Genomic DNA, 23,415 nt, shown 5'->3' on the forward strand with positions numbered 1-23,415 from the left:
GCTTGACCAGGATTGACTCCATCACTTCATTGTGCACTAATGAGGTTTTATTTTGAGTTAATACTGCAGCACTATTTTACAATAATGTTCAGCGGGATTTCATAGTTTCAATTAAAGTTGTTTGTGCCATTCAGAAGAGGCTGTTGGTGTGAAAATATAGCCGCTGCCAGACAGGAAAACCTTTATAGAACACACTCGAGTACATGGATCTGTTTTCCATTAAGAACATACAAGTAGCTCAGTGAACAGTCATGGCTTGCATCCAAGGAAAGGTTTCCTTAGGGTCTATTAAAGATGGATCACTTCAAATGTTGATGTCAGCTACATCAAGTGACTTTTCTTTGGCTTCCCCAGAGGTCAGCTGGTGGGTAAGATTCTCCTCTGCACTTAGAGGTACGAGGTAAATATACATCTGTGTAAACAAATGTGACTGACAGTCTGAGGCGGTGTCATGGGAGCACAAGGGTCTCCATATGTGGATAAACAGAGAAGGGAAGGTTGTGTCTTTCTCAGTATAGCATGCTCTTATGGAGAGAAAGGGAGTCCATGTTTGCCTGTCAAAACGGAAGAATAGGAAACACGGGCTGCTTGCAGGGTCAGTGGGAGCGGCTTCAAACCCTCCTTTGTGCTCTCGGGCCTGTGCCGGAGACAATGTGGATAATGAGGGAGGATTTTGGCCCAGGGTGCAATGCACATGGACACACAAACACACAGGGGAAGCACCTCACCCTGGCCCCGGGGAACCTAACTAGCCAGCTGTCTCAGCTTCTGTCCCCCTGGGGCCAAGCCCTCTGTACAGATTATGCCCCAGAAAGAGACGAGATTGATGTCACTGGATACATCGTGTGGGCTGTTCAAAGTCACTATTGCTTGATAAGAATAAGTGCACATTATAGGACAGGTATTGGTCCACATTGTTTGCTTTCTGTCTCAAGAGGAATCAGATGACATCTTGGATGGAATAAAAAAACAAACAAACTAAAATTCAGCTCATCAAAGTTAATCTAATTTCAAAGAAATGCCCCAGTTCACACTCTCTTTTAAGTACCTCTAAATCCTAAAACATAAAGACATTTAAAGTAGTCTTTTCTGTATTTACTCATTAATCATCTTCATGAGGCCAACAATCCGTTACTGTGTCAACCTTCCAGCTCATATTCTTAATTTATTGCCATCAGTGAAATGAACGCCAGGTTTACAAGTCTGTCCTCTGCTCGTAAAATGCCAACATCTGCAGCAGCCTCTCACTGCAGCAAATCAAAGCCGAGCAATATGGAAACTAATGAGTTAAAAAAACAAGATTCTACTTTCGTTTAGGGGGCATGTAAAATAGTAGAACACCATGTTTCCCAAGATCACAATTCAAGCCATTTCCCCCCCGAAAATGTGTGTTTCGCCTGTTCACCAGCGCTGTGGCTCATTTTCAGTTTGTGTACAGGTCACGGGAATTGGATACAAACCGGTTCCTTCGTCCCTGAGTGACTGAAGAGACTAAAACAAACAGCAGCACTTTTCATCAGGCAGTGTAAATGTTTGTGTTTGAGAAATCATGGGTCTAGAGGACCTCCGGGGACTCTCTGAGGTGGCAAAGACGAGAAAATTGTTTAATTTAGCCCATCTGTGATCCCACTCATTGATTATTATTTAGATGAGAGGACGGGCTTCTTCCCCCTGTTGCTTTCAGTAAGCGCAATCCGAAAGAAAGAGAAGCCGAAAGTCTTCAGGACGTTATCTAACGGCCTCTTGTAGCAATGAGATGTTTATGAGCCCACACCGACGCCTGTAAGGACTGGACGGGGAGGGACTTTCGGGACACTACATGCGCAACAAGTCCAAGGGCGCATAAACTGCGTGATGACAAAGAATGACAACACTGCATGCAACGGTTTAAACAGAAGCACTTTAAATGGATCGTGAAGGGAATATTTCTTGATTTCTGCTGCCAGCGCGAAAGGTAGTGTCGCCAAAAAGTTTGACTTTGAAAACGCACTTTTGGAAGTTTTCTCCAGAGCACATGACAGAAGCCGGCTCGTAAGACTGTTGTTCAGAAATGTCAGCATTTAAAACCCGCGATGTTTAACTTTATTCCTGGTTTAAAAGCAATAAAACAGCGAAAGTATTCAGCTCATTACAGCGCAGCAGGTGACGAGCGGGGTTTGGGATCTGGACTTCGGCTCAGGAACGGAGGAAACTTTATTGTAACGGGAGTGAATGTGAAATGGTCCCTGTTTGTCACAGAAGCTGGGACGACATCACTTGAAAATAGCGGGTTTCTTTCCTTTTTTCCCTTTCTTCTTCTTATATTTTAAGTTATCTCAGTCCACAATGAGGGCGCTGACTTTATTGTGCGTAATAGTCCTGCTGTGCAAGTCGAGCCTGAGCAATAGAAACTGCCCGGATCTGATCATTGACAGCTGTCACTGCTCCGCTGAGAGGTCCAAGGAGTTGAGCAGGCAGCAGGTCCGAATCAAAGTTGTGTGCGACGACGTGGATCTGATGGACACCTTACAGCCCAGCTTCTTACCCAACAGGACCGTTTCGCTGTAAGTAGGAGCAGTCAAGACTTTCACGTCACTAATATAAAGCCCACACACGAGGTAGTGTGTGTTTGTGAGACTCAACATATAACGGATTATCAGGAAGAAAACAGTGTGGGAAAAGTGCAAAGATAATTTTATTTCCTCTATTTTCCAATTCATCTACGGAGTCCCCGGCCCCCGTTAGGGCGTCTGCCTGCATGAACAATAGCGTTAAGTGTTATAAATTGATTCCACACAGTTAAACAACTTTGGCATAATTTACCAGTAAGTCATTTATCGAGTTGCAGAAGAATAGTACACATCAAAGAATAATGTTACCTTGCACTGTTACCATAAATATGTTGTGAAATATGTGGTTGGCAGCCAGCCTTTCTGCAACCTTATTACATTATTACCATTACTGCCCCCGCCCACCCAGCCCCACTGCATTAAGGATGCCACTGAAAGGTCACTAAACTTATCCACGATGCACTCTTCTAACAAAATGATTTTTAAAAAATTTACACAACAGATTGGTTCCAGTTCAAAATCAGAGTGCTAGCAAAGTCGCTGAGGTAATCCCCACAGTCATGACGTATAATAAGTAAATAATAATGTATAATGTAGTGTACCTACTATTCTTCTTTATCTGCCAAACCTTGAATTAACCTTGTAGTAACTTGCAATTTAAAGAATCTCTTTGTTATCATATTCTGTTTTCCACACTGTAACTGATTTCTGTGATTAGAACAGTATTATGGGGAGCGCCAAAAGTAAGATACTGTTATAGGTTTATACGGTTTATACGGGCATCCAGCTGCCAAAAAGTTTCTGTTAAATATACAGAAACTTTTTACACTGCTCCGTTTAAAAAAATAAAATCAGGATATTATTATTTCCTGATTTTATTTTATTGATTTACTCTTATTGCTTATGGTTAAAGAAATGAGGCCTAATTAATAATTAATATAATTAATTAAATAATAAAGAGATTTTATAACTGGAAAAACTGGTCAAAGACTGATCGATAAGTGAAATGAGATCACTGTTAACTCTGATGATCAGTCTATTATTTGGATGGATTAATTATAAAATTTAGCAGCATTTTTTTTTTTAAATTAAAAATTTTAATTTGCAATTCTAACCCTTTTAACAGTTTTTAATGTGTTAGTCTCACATTTCCCAAAAGATCAGCAGGTGAAGAAAGGAGAGATAATATGTACAAAGAAATGCAAGAAATGGGTTGCACATACACACATATCAATAGAAGGAATGACAATCACAAACCACATCACAAAAAATGGTCCAGATGAGATGGTCTAGGTTCAATAAGTTCTGTAATTCATTGGTGCAACTCAGTCTGTCAGCATTCTCAGAATGTTTTCTGGTGGGTTACTGGGAATTAATCCATCCTGAACTATGCTCTGATGAATGACAGTTTTATATTACAGTCTTATGCATTGGCAGAGCAGGAGGCATTTACTTCTCTTCCTGTTCCTGTACTGACGGGGGTGTTTAGTATGCTGTAATGAAGAGTGATCACTGTTTGTCTACATGCTGTCTGTAATTTCAAAAGGGAGAGAGCAGAAGCTAGTCCTTGTAAAATCCTGCTCTTATTACTAGATCACTGATTCAAATGATAGTTTGAAAAATCTAAATCTATTCCTTAGTGTGTTTCTAGACCCACTTTGAGATCTACCTTCCCCCTGTTAGTGACAGTCAGACCTCATCCATTGCTCACATCTGCATAAATCATTCTCCCTACCCTCGGTGCTGTTTAGAGGTGCCGTTACCTTTACTGTATTGAAAGTCATTCAAACATTCATAGATTTTGCTCTTCCACACCATCTTGGAGAAACCTCTCTTAGTATTCATCTGTGTCTCTCTTGTGGATGAAATAGCACTTCAAACACTTGAGGGGTTGATAACTTCCCCCCCCCCCCCCCCACCTGCTCCCTCTCCCCTTCTCTCTCTGCAGGTGCACAGATTGACGGCAAGATTAATAGACTGCTTTATTCACGGAAACTCGAGGTCTGCCTTTGGAGTGTAAAAGCAAATACTTAATGTAAAGGCCCTTGACAAGTTACAGGCGACTACTCATTCTGAACCACAAGCATAGTTGATTAATGGCAGCACTTTGCTTACAGCAGTTTATCTGGAGTGGTGTTTGTTTCCGCGCAGGCAGAGCTGCTTTTGTTTCTTTTAAGTGGGGAATGGTTAAAAAGCTTTGTTTTATCCTCAGCGTTAGTAAAAGTGGAGGCGTTTTTAAGGTTTCACAGGTACTAACGAGGTTTGATTTTTTTCTAAGCGGTCTACACAGAAAGATAAAGTAAGGTTAACCTTCACAGTACACAGTAAGTAAGCATCAAAGTACAGCGACGCAGGTCGAAGCGTCTCCTTCTTTCCGAGTTTCCCTGAGAAATTCGAGGTAGTGTGTGAGCACTATTCCTTGGTGAACTCCATCTTACAGCAGAGCTCTTACCGGCCAGGAAGCAGTTTTCCTGCGTTAGGAAATGTGACCTTTGTCAGGCTAAAGTGACCTCCCCTGCGTGCTCTTTTGTTTAGATGTGCTGTACAAATAAACATATATATCAGGGGAAGCATGTACATACCAACCCCCCCCCCCCCCCCACCCCCCCACCCCATAAACTGTCAGCAAATTTCCCAAATGTCCTTCGGCATGCTCTCTTTATTTTCTCCTGATCTCACCACCTACATAGACAATGAACCCCTTGTTGAGCCATTTCCTCAATGACAACCTGTCACGTTCAAGTGTACCAGCCCAGATCCAAGCACCACTTCTGATTAGAGGCACAGATTGTGCTTTGTTGGTTTTCTTTTTGCGTTTCAGTATTGTATCTATAAAATGTTTATGAGGAACAAGCCCTGCAATAATGCGGCGCCCTGCGACTGCCAAAGAAAAACAACTTAACGAGCAAATGAAAGAACATTTGCATAAACGAGAGAGATGAAAATGAACTGTATGAGAGAGCGTGTCAGTAAGTCTGTGAGCCGCACAGCGCCCTCGATTAACACCTCCGCCTGTTTTCCTTATCGTCCACGGGGAGGGGTTGAAGAGTTTAGAGCTTGTCCTGACAGCTCTGTTGACCTTGGGACCTATCTGGTGTAATCGTTTCAGCGGTGCGCCATTTCACTGCAGAGAGTAGCGGCTGAGATCGTTGCTGACACTTGTCTTAGGCAGTGGTCCAGCAGGACCACGCCTCGCTCATCTCAGAAAGAGGAGGAATAGATTGTGGAAGAGATGCATGGATGGTTGTGGTAGGGGGAGATGGGAGATTCAGAGTAAAAAAAGCAGTTAAAGTACTTAAAGGAGTGACAGAGAGGATGCTGGGAAAGTGAGGATGTCAAGTGTTTGGTAGAAAATCACCTGAGGGCTGAGACTGATGATGAGAGTGATACTGAGCAGATGCGACCACTGCAAACAGTTGGGATGTGGAGGTGCTTGCACACTCCACACTCACAGCTTACTGTAAGTGAGCTTGTGAGTCTCTGCTCTGCTGGAATCTACATCCAAAGACATACTGCACATACAGTGCACTTGCATAATTGACAACTTTTAATAAACATTACAATGTTTGTACTGCTGCTTTTCTCTCTCTTGCTGAGTTGCTTTGTTGCAGCCTGACCCGGGTCGTGTACTATTTGCATATTGTCTGAATACTCATATATTACCTGCTGAGAGTAGCTCAACGTGTGGAAGCTTAAACTGAGTTTCACATATTTTTCAGCTGACTGTTCTACAACCACACTTTCTCCTGTGGTCCTGTGTTAACATAGCACAAAACAGGCAAGTCAGGCTGCAGTTTCTACACATGTTAGAGTGGTATGCATGGATCTAGAGCCCAACCAATAAAGGACTTTTAAGACTGATACCAGTACCAATAATTGGTCAATTCAATTCAATTCTGTTTCATTTAAATAGCATCAAATCACAACCTCAAGGTGCTTTATATTGTAAGGTAGATACTCTACAATAATACAGAGAAAACCCTTACAATCAAGCTACTCCAATCACAGTGACAGTGGGAAGGAAAAACTCCCTTTTAAACTTGGAGAACCATGCAGCAGAACCACCTCAGGCAGGGGGAGCCATCTGCTGTGATCAGATGGGGGTGTTTGGAGGAAGATAAAAATGAAATATTCCAACATACGAAAAATAAACAGATTACAGCAGGTTGTTGTGTTTACATTAGATAAACAAATAGTTAGCCAATACCCAATAATATCAGATCACTAATAAACTGGTTGGGGTCTACTCCTGGAAGGAGTCACTGGCTCAAAATAAATAGTTTAAAACATTCCCCTTCTCTCCAAAGGCAAAAATGCATTAACAAAGTTGTAAAGAATGGTTTAAGGTGTCAAGGGTTGCCCTGATCCAGTATTTGACACTGGCCAACATCATTAGACTGAATATAGAGAAAAACTGTGCCGTCTGATTCATTAGCTTTAACTATCATTTAAATATATATTCCATAACACAGCATAAAAAAGTTCCATAGGTAAGGATGGCAAAACAGCCAACTAAAATGTATGACTCTTGTGTGCAAAGGATAAATAAAAGAAGGAGCAGTATTATTTACGGTCATGTTACTGTACAGACTGTATTTCTTCATTCAGGGGAATAAAATACTTGTTCCACAGTCTGAGCATGATGTTTTCTCCACGGCGAATTAAGCAAAGTGCATGTTAACAATGAGTCAGTTTGTATACTCAAGCACATTTCACAGTTGACAAAGCTGTCAGTACTGCTTGCAGCACATAGTAGTAGTAGAGACAGAATATTGCCCACCTACTCATGAAAAATCAGAAATCCACACTCTGTTGCTTTATTAGAATTAGCATGTAGTTCACCCAACAGGTTGGTTTTCAACCTGTAATATAATGTTAATACCTAAAGTGTTAGTCTATGAGATGAGTGGCTTTGAAATGAAATGCATTCAAATGTTCCTCAAAACAATGTTTCTGTCTTCTACATGTTAGAAAGTGATGAAGATGCACCCAGAGCCCCAGTCTGATCCGATGTTATAGAAATAAACCAAAAAACTTTCTTCTGTTATGCAGTGACTGATTTGCGAAGCATAAAGTTTTTTTGTTTTATGTTGTTTTGTTTCTTTGATTTTTTTCCCCCTTATGAAAATAACTCATTAACCACAGTGGTGTTATGTACTCTGAATCCTGTAAAGGATTTATTATTATGAACTTCAAGTAAATAAATTCAGAACTTAAACAATGTTCAAGAAAATTCTAAGACACTTTTATAAATTAAATTAATATGTGCAAAATTCTGAATGTCATATTTTCAGTCAGTTTGCCAATCAAATAAAAGTCTCTTTATTGTCCTTTAAATGGTGCCACATCTGTAAGAAAAATGTGTTTGTGGGTTGAGCAGCAGAATTGAGTTTGTGGGTTACATCTATGAAAAACCAATGAAAAAGCAATGTCAGTGCCAAACAGCTTATTCTTCTATTAACTCTTGTTTTGAGCTTCTGATACCTCAACTGCAGTCAGGTTTGGTGCCTTAATAGCAGCACTGGTGAGCATGGACCCTGCTATAGCATCAGTTGGTGTCTACTCCAAACACACCATGTTGGACTGATCTGGATAGGTCAACTTTCGGCTGATGTTCCACAAAAGCAAGTTACAGCATTATTTTTAGTGAGCCCTTATATCATATCCAAACTGAAGGCCAAATTCCATATAATTGGGGCCTATAACATGCCAGATACAGGCTGCGAAGCTGGCGTCCCAAGAAGATGACGCTACAAGAAGACTGTTTCCTCACCCTGTCAGAACTTAGGAACTGTAGGCAGTCTTCTACAGATTTGCAGACAAGGTTTGCAGGACAATATGGCCGACAGCTCTGTACCCAGACAATACAGAACAGAGTGCACGCAGCCAATCTGTGGTCTTAAAGGGTTGTCAAGAGGCCTGCTGCAGCTGCCCTTGACCGTCGGGCCCATTTGCGCTGGTGTCAGCACCATGCGCATTGGAACCTGAACATTTGGAGAAATATGTTCAGTGATCAGTCCAGATTCTGCCTACTGCAGTTGGATCAACATGTTGATTACTGCATAGCTTTTGGTGGCAGCATTGTGATGGTGATGTCACTGGAAAAACAAGGCTTGTTATCATTGGAAGCAACGTCAATGTTAAACGACATCAAAATTCGATTCTGCAGTTTTGGCAAACCCAATATCTCCACAGTCTGGGACCAAACTCTATCCTCCAAGCTTTGTATGGTTCTTCCAGAGCTATAGAGGCATCTGTTTGTTAAATGAATAAATAGTTAAATTGCCAATATGTCTCGATCCTTCAGATTTCAGTCATCCAATCCAACAAAAGGCACCAGAGAAGACGGGGAACATTTGACAAGGTTTTCACGAACACAGCTCACATACTCAACGCTGTTGCTCAATCCACAAATGCGTTTCCCTTTTCAGTGTGGCACCATTTAAGGGGAAATAAACAGGCTTTCATCCTTAGTGCGTCATTGTCTTTCACCCACATCTGCAAACAGGGAAAAAGGCAACTTGTTACATTAAATGCTGGCATTTCAGCCAAAAAAAAAAATCCCCTTTTAAATATCCATCTCATATCACACAGTAAATGGTTTATTTTTTCTTCTTTCACGTTGAGCCCAGTATTGTCCTTGTTGCAATCAGTTTCCAGAGTTAAGAGTTCAGCGATAATAAACAAATATAATTGCAGTAGTGCATTATTTGTCTTCATGTTGTTTTTAATATCTTAATTAAAAAAACACAACTATAATAAAATGTTTGTGATTTACAGAAGTGTCAGCTGAAATTGATATTCTTAATTGGTGCATGTTCTCACACACTGAGCTCCTTGAAAGCCTGGTTGTTCTCCAGTTTGCCAGAGAGAAAAATGAGGGCATCTGGTTTGGGCTAAAGCCAAATCTGTAGTATCCTCCTCTGTGGACCTTCGCCACCATCATCATCCTTTCAGTTGAAAGACAGGAGGGATGTTTGTGGTGTCAAGAGGGAAGTGATCAGGATAGGGCAGTAGCTCCCTCCAAACCACTACAAGAACATGTCAGTCAAAGTGCTGGCAGGGAAACATTGGAGGAAGCGTGGCTGTAAAATAGCAATTGGATTTTAGATTAATGCGCTTCTTCGCTGTAGATGGACAGGTTGTGATTAGCATGATCAAAGGATTGAGAAGTTTATATTGATCTGCGTTGTCACTGTGAACAAATACTGGATGTCAGAGCATTTTATTTTTTAGTATTGCTATAAATATAATTCTGTATATTCTTTACCCCCCATTATATTCACTCCAGCTCTTTTCTTCCTTGCTGTTATTCCTTGGGGGCTTTTCTCGTCTGCCGAGGTGCTGTTTGTGCTCTACCCTCCTCTGAGTTCTGAGTACTTCTGCATGAATATTTCATTGCACACATAGCCTGTCCATATACGCCTGTGCATTAACTCATTGAACAACCTTGTGAGTGCACAACACATCGGATCAAGACATTCCGAGTGTTAAACGCCTTAAATGATATGACATTCAGATCCACAGAGAGCTGGATGTTAATCTAAAGAGATGTGACCAAAATGACCCTGATAAAACATGGTGTATCTACTATCTCATGCTGTGAGGAGTCATGCCAATCTCTTGGTCTTTCTGTCTCTTTCTACTGGCTTTTCTCATTCTTATCTCCACTGATATGGAAGATTTTTAAAAAGCAAAAGGTTCAGCTTTAGTGCACTTACCAGTATCAGTCATCAAAGCTTCAGAGGGTGCAATATTTTAGATCCCCAGCACTTCTATCTTCGCTGTTGCCAAGGACCTCTTTCCTCATGTTATCCGTGTGCTCAAGAACAACAACATGGGCATTGAGCTGCTGCGTATTGGAAACATTAACAGAATATAGAAGATGTAGCTGCAGGGACGTCAGGACTGCCATGTTTGTTTGTTGGAGCTTATTGTAGGAATTTGTTGGTTTTTAGGCAGAACTAACATTTGCTTCCTTGCTCCCACATCACAACTTGTTAGCTGCTATTTTAATAATTAAGAAAAAGTTGATTAATGCTCATATTTGGATTAGAGTGTGGTTTACAAGCTACATTCATAAACTGTAAAGCTCAATTCAAAGCTAATTTTACCTGCTAATTAGGGGGTAAGGTCGTCACCATTCTAGAATTTCAAACTCGATATCAATACTCAGGAAAATACTCTTTATTTCTTCAATCCATCCACTTCCGCTTCTCCTTTTCAGGGTCGCGGGGGGCGCTGGAGCCTATCCCAGCTGTCACAGGGTGAGAGGCGGGGTACACCCTGGACAGGTCACCAGTCTGTCGCAGGGCTAGCACACAGAGACAGACAACCATTTGCGCTCACATTCACACCTATGGGCAATTTAGATTAATCAATTAACCTATCCCCACAAGCTGCATGTCTTTGGATGGTGGGAGGAAGCTGGAGTACCCAAAAGGAACCCACACAAAAACTGGGAGAAAATGCAAATTCCACACAGAAAGACACCGGTCTGATGGTGGAATTGAACTCAGGACCTTCTTGCTGTGAGACAACAGTGTAAACCACTGTGCTACCACACTGCCTTTATGCTTTTTATTCTTCTTTATTCTTTTAGCTCATGTAAATGTATTCAGTAACAGCCCTGTTCATTTCAAGTGCTTCTGGGAACCTGGCACCATATTTCATTGATGGTTCAATTCAATTCAATTCAATTCAATTCAATTCAATTCAATTTTATTTATATAGCACCAAATCACAACAAAAGTCGCCTCAAGGTGCTTCATAGATACAGAGAAAAACCCAACAATCATATGACCCCCTATGAGCAAGCACGTTGGCGACAGTGGGAAGGAAAAACTCCCTTTTAACAGGAAGAAACCTCCAGCAGAACCAGGCTCAGGGAGGGGCGGGGCCATCTGCTGCGACCGGTTGGCGTGAGAGAAAGAAGACAGGATAAAGACATGCTGTGGAAGAGAGACAGAGGTTAATAACAGATATGATTCAATGCAGAGAGGTCTATTGATACATAGTGAGTGAGAAAGGTGACTGGAAAGGAAAAACTCAATGCATCATGGGAATCCCCCGGCAGCCTATGTCTATTGCAGCATAACTAAGGGAGGATTCAGGGTCACCTGGTCCAGCCCTAACTATATGCTTTAGCAAAAAGGAAAGTTTTAAGCCTAATCTTAAAAGTAGAGATAGTGTCCGTCTCCCGAATCTGTCACGGCTCAACGGCACGAGGGAACAGGGATGGACACAGGCGCAGAAACCAACCCGGAAGCGAGGTGACAGAAAACAAATGATTTATTTCCGCCCACAGGTAAACAAAGGTGAAACACAAAGCGACGCCACCACACTAGTGGCGCGTAGGATTCGTCGGTGATAATGAGGGCGACCTAGACACCTCTAGGAGACGGCTGAACAGCGGGGACAGCGGGGAGGTAGAAACAGGACTAGGTAGGGGCCGGGGGCATTGGTTTCAGATGGAGGGGACAGGTGGAGCGGAAAACCCGGAAGCGGTCGAGGCGTGGGGAGGCAGGCAGGTGAGCGGTGGGCCAGCAGGCCACGTTGTGTAAGCAGCTGGCGGCCCAGGTCCAGGAGGACGGGAGCGAGGGGAACAAGATCTCCACTCCGGGTGCTATCGATGGGAATAGCAGATACTCTGGCGATGAGTGGTTGAGAGCGCAGGTCTGATATACCGCTGGCATGATTGCTCACAGGTGGTCAGCCAGGGAGGGGCAACCGGACTCCGCCTAAAGGAGGAGGAGCCGCTGTCTGAGACCTGCAGGTGCCCAACCAGACCATGACAGAATCCAAACTGGAAGCTGGTTCCACAGAAGAGGGGCCTGAAAACTGAAGGCTCTCCCTCCCATTCTACTTTTAAATACTCTAGGAGCAACAAGTAGGCCTGCAGAGCGAGAGCGAAGTGCTCTAATAGGGTGATATGGTACTACAAGGTCATTAAGATAAGATGGGGCCTGATTATTTAAGACCTTGTATGTGAGGAGCAGGATTTTGAATTCAATTCTGGACTTAACAGGAAGCCAAAACAGGAGAAATCTGCTCTCTCTTTCTAGTCCCTGTCAGGACTCCTGCTGCTGGTTAAGCAGGCTGCCACCATTTCTGCCTAGGTGCTGGTAGATGTCTTCAATTTGGGTCTTTAAGGGAAGCAAAACTCTTTTTACACTCTAATGACTGTGCCTGTTAAATTCCATTTGCTACCTAGTTCCCACATAACTGTTATGATTGTATTATTAGAAGGAGCTTGTTAACCGCTGTTTTAATGACAGCTCAACAGTTGGCTAATGAGGGGTAACTGCTAGAAGTGAAACAGTAACATTCTTGCTGTTTAATACTTAGGTGTTGTTGAAAATTCTTCATAAAGACCAGGATGTTGGTCTCTAAGGTGATCTGCAAAGTTTGTGGTACTCCTGTTCATGTGTTCAGCTGGTGCTGGGAAATCTATTTTGCAAATCTTGGTCATGCCATATTTTAAAACGAGAGATTAGCCACAGTCAATCAAAAGTCATTGGCCAGTTATCAAGCAGTTTCTCAGGCCACCCCCACCCCACCTTGTCAAATGTCATAAAGGCTTGAAAACGAGAATTCAGAAACCAGTGAGTGATGTCACGGTAGCCATCGTACACCATCTGTGGTCAGCATATCTGAAGAAAACCTAACGTTGGTCCTCAACAAAATCTAAATGGGTGTAAATGAATGAATAAATAAATAAATAAATAAGTCACTATCTGTACAGTTGTGTTAAAGGGGGAAACTATGGAGGCCAAAACTTTTTTGTTCCTGTTCGTTAAAGTTCTTACGGTGGGCATTTTTATCAATAGAGTCGATAAGAAGTGACATGCTTTTGGAGCCAGTCTCAAGTGACCACTTAAGTGCGGTTTTTACCACTTCCATGTTGGCTTCATTTTACAGCCACAGAGGTGGCTGCTCTTTAAGGAAACTGCCAGTGTTCTTAATAAATAGCCATTACTCAATCTAGTTACCAGCAAATGCCAATGATATTGTCAAGGTTTCTTCAGAGGCTACAGATATATCACTTAGAAGCTGGCCTTCACACTGGCTGCCTGAAAATCTCTCTGACTGCAGTTGACGTGGTTCAGGTCTGATCAGTTCTGCGTTAGACAATAATGATTCAATGATCGAGAGTTCATGACCACTGGAGCAGTCGCTGTAAATCCTACTGTAGCATGGAAAAACCAAGAATGTGTCAAAACCCAGACCTACTACCAAAAAATATTAAGTAAAGACAAATACAGTGTCTGCCAAGGATACTTCTTTGTGCTGCTCTCCCTGCCTCCTTCATACGCCGCTGAGTAAATACTAAAGTTACTTAAAGGGCCATAAATTTGAGAGAGCAGTGGAGGCCAGCTTAGAAGCATGTTGTCTTTACCCCGTTTTCTGACTAACTGTACAACAAGGTGATTAAAGCCCTGATGTGTGCTGCTTCTGTTGCAATGTGTGATCCCAGTGGGAATCGTATTAGCTGTTCTATTTGTCTCACAGGAGCCTTGGCAGGCTTTTATCAGCCCTGTGTGCTAGATTATGAGCGTATGCCTGCCTCTGTGTGTGCACGAATCAGGGAGTCAGTGTATCCATTTGTGTGCATATGTAGGAGCCCTGTGCTTGCATATGTGTTTGTCACTCAGCTTCTTCACATTTTTCTCCACTCACTCAACACAAGTCACTGATGCTATATGTCTATGTCTGTGGTGAGCCTAATAGTTAGAGACTGCTTAGGCTTCCAGTCACGTAGCTTCAGCATTTAGCAATGCCTGTAATCACAAAAAACTAACTTTTAAAAAAATGCTTATTTTTTCTATTGAACTTTTCCATTAAGTAATTTCTCGTGATGTGGCCTTTTTCATATCTAAATATTATTGCTGGTTAACATATAATTCGGTAAATGAACTTTTGAATTCTTAGCTTACAATAGTGTAAACTCAAATCTCTGATCTCCAATCGCCTTTATGGCTCAATCAGACTAAAGTTAAAGTAGAATGTCACGCTTCTTATGAATACGAAAAAATTTTAATTGAATTTTTGTGGTGATCAGTTGGTTGTCCTGAGGTTGAGCGAGACTGACTGAAGTCACTCTGAGACTCAAAGGTTTGCAATTACCTGACTGACAGACTATCTACTTTATGAACACAGACTGTTTGCTGATATGTTGCAAACAGTCAATCTGAATCCGTCTGCAGTCATCAGTGCAGAGTGTAGAGCTGTTTATAAGGTGGTACACTAGAGGTGATGTAATCGGAGGTTATTGTTGTGCTGGTTCTGACAACTTATCAAATTATGAAGTCACATAATTAAAATCAACAAGACATTCCTAAAGGTTAATTCCAAATTTAAGATATGCAATATTTTGCCCTAACAAGAAGATGAAATATTGCTGTGCTGTTCAATAGCAAATAGGGCAAACCCAGCGAATATGGCACTTTGCACAAAAAAGGAAAGCAAGCGAAGACTGCACTCTTCTCTCTGATTCACTCTGATCAGAATGAAGAGCATCTAAGGCATCTGAAAAACTATATAGTTGCATGCAATAGATAATAATAAAGATTATGATAAGAACTTACTTTTTTGGAATTCCCCAACTGAAGAACTCAACTAAACAGAACTTTCTCTTTTGTTAAAGATAAAGACAAGATAACCTTCATTTTATTGCTTCATATTTAAGTCAAATCACAAGAATAACACAGAATAACACCTTACTTTATAACCTTCTGTAAACACAAGCAAACAAATCTGACTAACTGATCTGCAACAGTAGAACGGTAGATTGTGTCTCAGTCAGATGACCTTCACCATCATTTAGAGGCCATGTGAACATCTGTTGGTAGCTCTTAAAGCAATTTTCCATCCAAGGTCAATGTTAGTAGATGTGAAATATGTTATTTTGGTTAGCCCTGTCTAGTAACTTGATCTTCTAAAAAAACACTGGGTTTGGCTGTTTGAAGAGAAGTGGCTTGAATCCTCGAGGCCAGTAGATCTAAATGTTTGCCATAGTTTAGATTGTGATCTTTACTCCCTTTGCTCCTCATGATCGGTGTGTTGGATTACTTCCGTGGGAGCTATTTTCGTTTCTATTCCTCCATAATGATATAGCTGAATGTCTTTGCTCCAGCCAGACTGGTTTCTAGAGCACTGACTTTGTTCGGCCTCACAGAAATATCCCAGCTGTGGTGTGGAGGGAGATTAAGAGCAAGAGGTCCTGTTTAAAGGAAGAATTTTCTTTATATTTGGCTAGGAAATGGAAAATAGGTGCAGCTATTTATTGAAACATGTCCAGACATTAGGCAGCTTTCTTGTCATTTCTTGAAGTAGCTCTCCGGGCTCCTTTAAGGACATTCAAAGCTCTTTTTTAGATATTAGCTGCCTTTTTTCTGTTCTCTATCAGAATGATCCTAAACTGCCTCAGTTATGTGATTGATTAGTGTTCTACTGTGTGTTTTTCTGTCAGGTTTGCGTTTACAGAGACAGTGTGTTTACAATCATTGTCACGTTTAAAATTAAGCCATAATAAAAAAAAAATCCAGAATGTTTTCATTTATTATTATTATTTATTACATGGTAGATTAGACTATAATTTTCTGTGTTTATAGTCGCATCACTTTTAACATTTTGACAATATCCCAAACACCATTGGAATGAAATGCAGTTCTAAACAATGACAGAGCCTTCAATTTGTTTTACAGATGACTGTAAACAAGCACTGTCGTACGTCTCTGCTGACGTCCTCCATACATACTGGTGACAGTCATCAGTTTTGCCTTTTACCCCTGTTTCCAGTTCTTAATAATGGCTCTTTAGCAGCCATCCTTCCACTGGGACTATTTCTAATAAGGCTTAGAAACAGTAGATGGATCAACTAAAGGTCCAGACACGTCTCTCAGGTCCCGTGTCAGGTCTTTGCTGGATTTTTTTTTACTTCTCAATGACATGACTTTTAGATACCATTCTTAAGCTGTACATAGTTTTTCAGGTATGTCACTTTTTATCCTCAACTTGTTCATGTTCCTCAAATTTTTTAAGAGCTCATTGCACACCATGCTGAGATATGTTTTCAGCTAATGGCTCTTTGGGAATCACCTTGTTGGGAAAAGACAAAGCAACACACAACAAAAGCAATTTTATGCCTGTTAAACTGTGTTAATGGGAACAAATGATATGTTTTTGCAACAGGCTGCTAATAAGTGCCCAAAGAAACATTTAAAAACCTGTCTGATACGTGTAGACACAACACTTACTTATCTGTTGAATCAGATGTCTTTTTATTCTTGAATTATTCCCAGGTTATGTCCAAAAACTTAAAAAAGACCTTCAGAAAGTCTTGAGAACTATTACTCAGGACCACTTAAAAAAAAAATGGGGGTGGCTCAAGACTTTCGTACAGTACTCAGTTCTCATATTTCTCATCAAAACCTTGGCATTTTTATTTGAAAAATGACTCCAGTGTGTATCAGTTATCAAAATACTGTCACACAAATTTATTATCAATTAACTAATCAACTGTTTAACCTTCTGCAGTGCTTCAATCTTCCAATTTTACGCTCGCAAACTCAACATTCACACAAATGAATGCCCTATGCCATGTGGGAATTTTGTGAAAATGCAGCATTTACTAGATAAACTATACACATCTGGCTGTGGTTGGCGCTGGAACACAGTAAGCAATGACATAGACCATTTGCTGCAGCCTACAGAGACAATACTGAATCACTTCTCCTCGCTGAAAGCAGCTTATCCACAGAGAACATAATTGATAATGTAAATACAGAGTTGGATGGCTCCTCCACAAGTTTGTCATGGCCTGTTTACATAATGTTCAATTCTGTTTTTCCTGTGATTTCCTGGACGTTGCGCAGAGGCCTGAGATAGGCATGCAGGGGTCGGCAAGCAGGCACATCCACACAAATCCGCACACACATACATGCAGCATAACACAGCACAGGACACGCTTGAGTTTGCACAAACAGTGGCTGCCTGTCCCTGAGTGGGACGTCCGTCCGCAGAGGGAGAAGTAGGAACAGAATGGGAGACACTGGAGAAAACACAGCGACAGCAGTGAGTGTCTCAGCTCGACCACCTTTACCCTGCCACATTGTTCATATGTGGCTTTAGAAAAGAAGCGCAGCAGTTTTGGCACAATTTATAGTGCTAGCATTTAGAAAAAGCTCAGGGAATACCAGAATCAACTCCACCTGGCCCTTCAAACTGTTTGAGCTCTTTGGTTATCTTTCAGTAATTCTCTGTGTGAAATATTGTGATATTGACCTGCTCGGTTTTCCAAGGAGTTTCTCACCATGTCCGGCTGCTTCCATGCTGGCTTGTATCTGCTGCAATTTCCTGCATGCAGAGAGCTTTTGTCAAGACGAATTCAAACTGACACCAACGCAGCAGGATACTGATGTTTGGATCAACAACAATAGAAATCCATACAAACTCTTGCTTACTCACATTTGGTGGTCTATAAATCTTGTCTAATCTGACTCAGCTTAAAGGATCAAATTTACAAATTTACTGCACCAATGAAATACTCTCTTTTGGTATTAAAGTGCACAGGGTGCAGGTATTTTCGTGACTGGGCTTGTTGTGCAGGTCTTTGTAGGAGTTTCAGTTTTAGAGTGGAAAATCAGAAAGGTCTGATAAAGCAATTCATTGCAAATTGCACTAAATTTAATGCATTTAACTTTAGGTCATGTGTTATTTTGCACCGGGTGTGGCTGTGATAGTCGCCCCTAGGAATGCTGATATACTCAAAATGAGTGAGAACGAATTTGTATATAGTGGATAGCTCAAAGTTACACTGTAAAAAAAAACTAACGTAATTTTCTGTGAGCATATTATCCGTTTTTTAACAGTTTCTGTATGTAGTTGTAATTGTGAACTGTAATTGTTATTTGTAACATTCAGTTATGGTTGAAAAATTAATCGAGAAAATTCCTTCATTTGAAAATGGCACGTCATAAAATCTTCACCTTTCGTGATTTTTTTTCATGCACATATTGCCATATTGAAATGACTGTCAAAATGCAAAAATGAATGGGACTCATACACTTCTAGACTGATCTCTGATGTCTAATGGGTTTTATAAAAACGTCTTCCTAAAATGAGAGAATTGCTTGCATTATTGCACATAACACAATAACAGCAAGTTCATCGACGCACAGATGGGTAAGTATTTGATGGTAGATTATGTTTTGTGTTATTCTGCACATCCTACAGATCAGCTGTTGCAGATTTCAGGTTTACACTATGGGATAGTTTGTAACAGCCCTTTTTCTACACAAATCCTGTGCTCCTCTGATTTATGCAGAACATAAGCAGCCCTCAGCAATTTCTAACAGAGAAGTTTGCACTAAAAAAAGACACGAAATTACCATTAAGTTGGCTCTCAGTGATCTAAATTGCCATTGCTGTTACTGGAGACTGTTTTATTTTGATTACTAGACTGCTTGTCCATTATCCAGTCTGCTTGTTTTGATTTGTGAATTTAGGTTTTTAGTAAATTAGCCCATTGTTAGTTGAGCTGATCACCCACAGAACTTTTTTCCCCTTCAACCCATGAGTTAATTTGGCCCTACACTTTCTAATTGACTGATTTCGCCAAGCCCACATAAATTGCAAGCCTTTGAATTTCACCATGTCTCAAAACAGTAGACACAGGGCTCAAGTAATAACTACACTTGATGTAAAAAAAAACCAAAACAGTTTTGTAAAAATAAAATAGCACAAAATAAAAGTCAGTTAAACAGGACGTTTTTGGCATGTAACATTTAAATTACGTTTTTACTGATAATTGAGGAATTAGTTCAGGTGAGATTTCAGTGCAGACAGATATTTGACAGCTGATTGGCAAATCTCATATAGGGCATGTTATTTACATTACTGAGCAAGGTTAGCAACCCACCTCCATTCCAGCTCCTCCTCCTCTGCCATGTCTGACACAATCAGTGTCTTTTCTGTCATGTTAATGCTGCTCTGTTCTGTACCACAAGCAGTGGCACATAGCAGATGGAAAAAAGTGGTACTGGCACAAATGTCATATATAACTACGGTTAACCATCTCTACTATGCAAAACATGCCCATGCTCCTCCTTATTCCATACTGACGCTGATCATCAGCTGGTGACAGTATGACTTCATGCGGGTGACGAGCAGCTTTGGCCTCAGTCTTCTAACACTAAATTCAGTGGACTGTCAAACCACAGTCGTTCGTACAGCAGATAAAATAGATTTTCACTTGTTGGCTGGAAATGAGAAGCCTACTGTTTACTTCCATGTGAAATCAGCTGTCATATCACTGTTTAAAGAATTACTGCAAATTTCAAATGATAAATGTGCCTGTGGTATCAGTGTGTAAAGTGCTTTGTGCAACAATGGAACGCTTGACAGCCATAGCAGCAATAACTGGATGGAGGGGCTTAGTGAAAAGTCTATTATCTCACCCGATTATTTCTATCTTTTTTGTGCATTCTTTGTCTCTTGTATTGGCTCTGCGGATTTTGTCCCGCCGGATCTTCCCACTAGTTCTCTGTCAAAAAAAAAAAGAGTCATTTTGGAAGTAATAGAGATACGATCTCCTTGGAAGTTTGCTATTGGGGTAGGCCAAAATATAAATACAAGCTTAGATGTTGACACAAATTTGCTGACGCGAGTTTGCGTCCATCCTGGCCTTTTGCTGAGAGGGGACTTCCTGTCATCAATTTAGCTTTTCCTGCCAAGACAACTGTGAGCAGAAAGAGGTGCTTTCCCCAAATATCACCCAGAAGCAAACTTATTCAATTAAATGAGACAATTCTCCAGTGCAAGTGCAAAAAATGGCAAGTGCAAATATCATTTTTTAACCTTTCAGCCAAAAACCGAGAGAAATCTTTATAGAATTGTTTATTCTCATGACCAAAAAGACCAAATATTTATTTCCTGTTGTGAGTTCATGCCTAGTTTGCATGTCTGTTTGTGCCTTCACAAGTACATTTTCATTGTGCACACTCTGCACCCTGAGCAGTTTGGCCGGCGAGTTGCCCGTTCAGCACAATGCATTGTGGGATCCCGCTGCTTAATCCTGGGGTTAAAAATGAGCATGTAGCCATAACGAGAGCACTGTCGTCACAGAAGAAATCAACACCACATTCTAATTGGCCTTCTCTCCTTAAACCTGGGTGATCATTCCCACAGCCCATTGTGTTAAAAGAAGATGGGAAGGTAGTGGTGGAAGGTGATAAAAGGATCTGACCTTGTGCAAATCTGCCACTGTCTATCTGTCTGAATGTGTGTGCGTAAGTGAGTGAAGTGGCCATTGGCTGACAAGAAGATACACAACATGCAAAGGAGAGCTCAAGGCAGCAGATCACATGGGTATGTACGTATCCACAGCATCACAGAGCGAGAGAGAGCAGCCCTGCAGCAGACGATTTAAGAGCTCGCTGGAGAAATCAATATTTTAGCAGATATAAAACCTTGAATCTCCATTGGAGTTGTATTTAAAATTATGTGAGTCTGGGCTGCAGAATAAGCGCTGCGTATATCATCACCCCCCGACTCTTGCACCATAGCCTACAGCTACACTGAACAAAAATATAAACGCAACACTTTTGTTTTTGCTCCCATTCCCCATGGGATGGACATAGAGACCTAAAATTCATTCCAGATACACAATATAACCATCCCTCCCAAACAGTGGTCACAAATCAGTCCAAATGTGTGGTAGTGGGCACATCTGCTATATTGAGATAATCCATCCCACCTCACAGGTGTGCCACATCAGGATGCTGATCTGACATCATGAGTAGTGCACAGGTGTACCTCAGACTGCCCACAATAAAAGGCCACCCTGGAATGTGCAGTTTTGTCTCACAGCAAAATGCCACAGATGCCACAAGCAATGAGGGAGCGTGCAATTGGCATGCTGACAGCAGGAATGTCAACCAGATCTGTCGCCCGTGCATTGAATGTTCATTTCTCAACCATAAGCCGTCTCCACAGGCGTTTCAGAGAATATGGCAGCACATCCAACCGGCCTCACAACCGCAGACCTCGTGTAACCACACCAGCCCAGGACCTCCACATCCAGCAGGTTCACCTCCAAGATCGTCTGAGACCAGCCACCCAGACAGCTGCTGGAACAATTGGTTTGCACAACCAAACAATTTCTGCACAAACTGTCAGAAACCGTCTCAGGGACGCTCAACTGCATGCCCGTCGTCCTCATCGGGGTCTTGACCTGACTCCAGCTCGTCGCCGTAACAGACTTGTGTGGGCAAATGCTCACATTCGATGGCGTCTGGCACGTTGGAGAGGTGTGCGCTTCACGGATGAATCATGGTTCACATTGTTCAGGGCAGATGGCAGCTGAGAATGTCCCAGTTCTTGCATGGCCAGCATACTCACCGGACATGTCACCCATTGAGCATGTTCGGGATGTGCTTGACCGGCGTATACGACAGCGTGTACCAGTTCCCACGAATATCCAACAACCTCGCACAGCCATTGAAGTGGAGTGGACCAACATTCCACAGGCCACAATTGACAATCTGATAGACTCCATGCGACGATGTGTTGCACTGCATGAGGCAAATGGTGGTCACACCAGATACTGACCGGTTCTGGGTCCCCAGACCCCCAATAGCGCAAAAAACTGCACATTCAAGGGTGGCCTTTTGTTGTGGGCAGTCTGAGGTACACCTGTGCACTACTCATGATGTCAGATCAGCATCCTGATGTGGCACACCTGTGAGGTGGGATGGATTATCTCAATATAGCAGATGTGCCCACTACCACACATTTGGACTGATTTGTGACCACTGTTTGGGAGGGATGGTTATATTGTGTATCTGGAATGAATTTTAGGTCTCTATGTCCATCCCATGGGGAATGGGAGCAGTAACAAAGGTGTTGCGTTTATATTTTTGTTCAGTGTATGTGTAAAGTTGCATCTGCATCCATGTGTCTGCAGAGAAAATACCTTCTTTCTTTTTTTTACCCCAACAGTACCTATAAATACTATTACCTTTAATTACTCTAATTAAATGTGAATGAGAAAATTATGTGTATTAATTTCAATAAATTTATAGAAATTTTTACTTTAATTTTTTTAGTTTTTAGTTTTTTGTTGCTTGACACTAATTAGCAGGTGTTTGCATTCATATAATGTGTAACGCAATTAATGCATTCATATTGTTCATGGAAGCTTGGTTAGCAAGTTTGCTAGCATTAGCTAATAACAAGGAACCCACCAATCTGTTGAAAACAAAAAGCCTCTTTAGCCACTAAACAAACTCACAAAACGACACAAAATACTAACTCAAAAGCAAAACTGATGGATGATCACACGGTGGCTACCTTCGTCTTTTTAATACAGGCTATGTAACTGTTACATAATAAACAGTGTCTCTCCTTTGAGCTCTGTTTGTGCTTTCATTTTTGCATCACTGCTGTTTTTTGTGCTGAGGTTAAAAGATATAAAGTAAAGGAGAAAGTCAACAACCTCTGTGATCTGAAACTACAAAATAAAATCACAATTCTCTGTTGGTTTTTAGCTACAAGCAATCCTCTTCACATAGACAGTGAGTAGTGTAGTGAGTAGTTTCTAATTTATAAAAGCTTTAATCTCCTTTAACTGTGTCTGTGTGGTTGGATATGATTGATTGGCACCAGGCTTCTGAACTGAGACACAAACCCTAGGTGTGGCGTGGCGGTGCAGTAGTTAGCACTGTCTCACACTGCCAGGGAAGTGTTTGAACCCACTGGCCAGCCTGGGCCCTTTTGTGTGGAGTTTACACGTTCTCCCTGCCTGTCACCTCATGACCTCATGGGACAGTCTCCAACCCTGAATTGTCTAAATAGAAGAATAAAG

The 23,415-nt window shown here is 41.4% G+C and overlaps 1 protein-coding gene across 1 annotated transcript in view; it reads left to right on the forward strand.

Moving 5' to 3' along the window:
- The first annotated feature begins 1,812 nt into the window (after positions 1-1,812).
- adgra1b (adhesion G protein-coupled receptor A1b) overlaps positions 1,813-23,415 on the forward strand; it is a 185,808-nt gene continuing 164,205 nt past the window's right edge. Inside the window, exon 1 of the mRNA XM_026189076.2 lies at positions 1,813-2,543. Within this exon, the coding sequence (XP_026044861.2) occupies positions 2,326-2,543 (218 nt within the window). The 5' untranslated portion in view covers positions 1,813-2,325. The remainder of the gene's footprint in view (positions 2,544-23,415) is intronic.

The sequence above is a fragment of the Astatotilapia calliptera genome, chromosome 13, assembly GCF_964374335.1.
Source record: "Astatotilapia calliptera chromosome 13, fAstCal68.1, whole genome shotgun sequence".
NCBI lineage: Eukaryota > Metazoa > Chordata > Actinopteri > Cichliformes > Cichlidae > Astatotilapia > Astatotilapia calliptera.